This window comes from Montipora foliosa, chromosome 8 (assembly GCF_036669935.1).
Source record: "Montipora foliosa isolate CH-2021 chromosome 8, ASM3666993v2, whole genome shotgun sequence".
In the NCBI taxonomy this organism is placed as follows: Eukaryota; Metazoa; Cnidaria; class Anthozoa; order Scleractinia; family Acroporidae; genus Montipora; species Montipora foliosa.
Window position 1 is genome coordinate 34,699,318 of NC_090876.1, and position 4,137 is coordinate 34,703,454.

The 4,137-nt window shown below is 36.1% G+C and overlaps 2 protein-coding genes across 2 annotated transcripts in view; both read left to right on the plus strand.

Annotated features, from left to right (window-relative positions):
* The window catches only part of LOC137968701 (uncharacterized), a 1,314-nt gene extending 949 nt beyond the window's left edge, over positions 1–365 (plus strand). Inside the window, exon 1 of the mRNA XM_068815215.1 lies at positions 1–365. This exon is cut by the window's left edge and continues 949 nt beyond it. Coding sequence (XP_068671316.1) covers positions 1–365 — 365 coding nt within the window.
* Positions 366–911: 546 nt separating this feature from the next.
* On the plus strand, positions 912–1,655 carry LOC137968702 (uncharacterized). Its single transcript, XM_068815216.1, has one exon. It carries the CDS (start codon positions 912–914, stop codon positions 1,653–1,655), a length of 744 nt encoding a protein of 247 aa, XP_068671317.1.
* The last annotated feature ends 2,482 nt before the right edge of the window (positions 1,656–4,137 follow it).

Genomic DNA, 4,137 nt, shown 5'->3' on the forward strand with positions numbered 1-4,137 from the left:
AAACTAAAATTATTGAAATCCAAAATCAAATTAAAGTTCACTTGACTCCTGATCTCTTCTGCACCTTTGAATCACCTTCACTAAAATGCCAACTAATTTATTTTTCACCTACATCTACTGATGAATTGTGTAAGATTGCTCATAAGATCGTCTTAAAATCATGCATCTTAGACCCACTTCCTTCCGCACTGATGAAAGAATACTTTGAAATGTTTCTACCGACACTTTGTATGATCGTTAACTTATCTCTGGAATCTGGTTATCTGCCTCCTTCTCTTAAAACTGCTGTCCTTACACCTCTACTCAAGAAACCTTCTTTAGATCACGAAATCTTTAAAAATTACAGAAGTCTCAAAAATCATTGAAAAAGTCGTGGCTGTGCGCTTACATGAGTACTTGCTAAGTAACCACCTTCACGAGCCACGACAGTCGGCCTACAAGCCTTTTCATAGCTGTGAAACTGCTCTTGTATGTGTGCATAATGATGTCGTGCATGCTATTGATAATCGTCAGTGCGTTATACTTCTTCTTCTTGATCTGTCTGCTGCCTTGGACAACGTCGCCCATGAAATCCTGCATAATAGATTAAACTCTAAATTTGGAATCAGCGGAACTGCTCTCAACTGGTTTCAATCTTACCTTACTGGTCGCACTCAATCTGTTCTGATTAATGGGAATAATCACAACCTCGTAATCTCAGTTGTGGAGTACCCCAAGGCTCTGTGCTTGGACCTATCCTCTATTTATTGTATACTGCACCATTAGCTGACTTATTTCGATACCATAACTTGCAATTTCACCTCTATGCTGACGATACGCAACTTTACGTTTCCTTTTCAACAAATAATGACCTGGAACTGACTGAGGCTGTTGAAGGTATCGAGTTATGCCTGACTGATTTGGACAAATAGATGAGTATCAACAAACTAAAATTGAATAAAGAAAAAACTGAGTTCCTCTTTATTCACTCAAAATTTAGACTACAGCACTGCTTGCCGTCAATCTGCTTTGGTCAAGACACCGTCCAACCTTCTCAAACTGCCAGGAATATTGGTGTCACTTTTGACACTACCATGTCAATGCTGCCTCATATTAATACCGTATGTAAATCTGCATTCTATCACCTTCGTAATCTATCACCTATCAGAAAATTTATATCAACGGAAACTGCCAAAACACTTGTACATGCCTTTATCTCATCCAAACTTGACCACTGCAACTCCCTTCTGTACAATCTTCCGAATTATGCTGTTAGACAACTACGGTATGTACAAAACGCCGCCGCACGCCTAATAACATTTTCCTCAAAATTCAACCATATTACTACCATCTTGAAAGATCTACACTGGTTACCAATTAATGAATGCATAAAGTTTAAGATTCTAATTCTCACTTTCAAGGCTTTGCATGATTTGTCTCCCTCGTACATGCAAGAACTGATAAGTCTCTACTGTCCTTCAAGAACCCTCCGCTCATCTACATCGCTTCGTCTTAACCCTACCAGCTATAACTTGAAGTCTTATGAATCTAGAGCTTTCGCTGTCGCCTCACCACAACTTTGGAACAATCTCCCAGAACACATAAAAAACTCTGATAATCCCCAGACTTTGAAAACACGACTTAAAACTTATTTATTCAAGGAAATTTTTGTATAACTTTTTCGTTTATGAATTAATTTTTAATTTTTAATTTTTCATGACTTGTAAAGCTTAAATCACGTCTGGATAGGCGCTATATAAGAAATATTATTATTATTATTATTACTATTATTATTATTATTATTATTATTATTATCAATATAAAGCTATTTGAATTTCTCACCTGTGTTGTTCGAATATCGATGTTTTCCCCTGCGTCGTCAAATTTGGCGGATGCGAACTGACAAAATAAATCCTGTAAGGTGATTGTCCTATCTACTACGGACCTTGCGCACCATATCTTTAGTATTTTAGCCTGAGTTCGAATAACGACGCAGACAAACGCCATCTCTCTATTTTGAGTTTTCTTTGTATGAGACAGAGGAGAACTAAGTACAAGGTAAAAAAGACGCCTGTTGGTTTTTGCTCATAAAAAATAATAAAAAAAGAGAGGCAGCGCTAAGAAATGAAGCGGGCAGGGACGAGAAAAATGTGTTTTTTTTACTTGGCCTCAGGTGGTCAGCCGAAAAAGCACGCGAATCCCAGTTATAAAGGAACAAAATTCATTGAACACACTTTTCTAATCTCTGATTTCCTTTACTTCTTTCTTTACCTTTACGGTCCAGGGCTTGACATTAACGAAAAAGTCCAGTCGCAATTTTCCGACAAGATACGAAAATGTAGTCGCAATTTCGCAAATTTAAGTCACAAAATCGCTGCGTTGAATCGTGTTGTCAGCGGTTTAGCAAAAAAATATGACCCTGCAATACTTGTGTGTAAAGAAACCACTGAAAATGCATGGCAAATGATCGAAGTAATGGAGCTGTGCACGTAACATCGCAGTTAAATTACTCAACAATTACACTATCTTCAGAGAAAATTCACAGCGAGAAACAAAATAATTTTGTCATTTTAGCAAAAGTAGCAGCAAAGTGGAAACTGCTAACCTTTTTGTTTCGAAAGAGCGAAGGTGATAACAAGTCGCAAATTGGCGACCTTTCCAGATATTATAGTCGCAAAGGGAAAAATCTAGTCGCAAATGCGACTGTATTGGTCGCAATTTCGAGCCTTGCTGAATTATTTAGAGCCACTTTCATTTCCTCCTCATCCTGTTTTGATAGAAAGAGAACTGGGGTGTTATGAAAAAAAGACCTAAAGCCTATTAAGTTATTTTGTAAAATGAAAGGGTTACTATTAAAGGGCTGGTCTTTGAATGCCATGACAATATGAAGTTAATAGTGTACGCATTTTCAAATTCCTGTTAAGTACTTACTCGTTCAGAAATGTCTAGGACCTCATTGGTTTGCAACCTGTCTGTGTGCGTAACAATGGTTGACCCTTTTGGATCAATTAGGCCATTTTGATCTGTTTGGATTGTTATAGGCATAAGCATTATTTTACTTTAGTAGTGAAATGAACTTATTTGCATGAGACTGGTTAAATTGTCCTTCTTTTCTCTAAAAAATTAAAATATGTTTAGTAAAATATCTGGAAGTGTGAATTCTATTGAATAGTTTGAGATGTCAAACTCATACCTTTTTCACATCACAAGTAGATAAAGAAAAGTGGATCTTTGTTTTAGAGCAGGGAATTAAAAATAATAATCAAAGAGCCTTTTCATTTTATAGTCTTACATTATATATTAAATTTTTGGTGATTTTATTGTTTTCAGCAACCCCCAAATACTCCAAACACAATCTGTATAAGCAGTTGAATAAATCTGTTGTCATGTCTGCGATTTTGGTATCATGAGGTATGCTAGACAAAATAGAACAACGAAGAAGCAACAGTCACTTTTAGTAACCAGTATATATATCAAGTTACTCCTTAAGGACGGTGCCTACTAATTCAAAGATATTTTTGACCTTATTTATGATTATGCAGGTAAGGTAGATCTTACCAAGTGTTAATGAAATCAAATAAGAAAATTGGGGGTAGCCACGCATTTTTCAAAGATGATTCATGAACAATATGTGTATAAAGCTCTAAAATACAAAGCAATGTATGGCATTCTTTCTCAAATTGAAGCTCAATTGTCTCTAAAGAATGCATGGTTACCCCCAATTTTCCTTTTGGATACCAAGGGTACTTACTAAGATCTACTTTCTCTGCATAGTTTTAACCCGCGCAAAAAATATCCCTGCATTAGTAGACATCACCAATAGGAAATCCGAGTATCTGGAGATGCGCAGAACGTATGCGCAATAACAATAGTAGGCACCATCCTTAACTTCTTTATGCATAGCAATGTTCTGGTAAACAATAGTGTATTGATCTTCAGCCTTTATTAGCTTTTCAAAGTTCATGATTTCTCCCACATTATACAATAAACAAAGTTATTATTTTCTAATTATTCTCTATTTCTCTCACCTGAAAGAAGGCAGTATCCTTAAAAAGCAGCTTCATCCTCTTTCCATCATGAGTTTTTATGATTACTTTTATCCCAGAATCTGGTTCTTCTGTGAGTCTTTGCTCTCTTTCCTCTCATTAGCATTGTAAA

Excerpts from the sequence above, each read along its gene's own strand:
- LOC137968702 (XM_068815216.1), top strand. The coding sequence starts at position 912 with ATGAGTATCAACAAACTAAAATTGAATAAAGAAAAAACTGAGTTCCTC.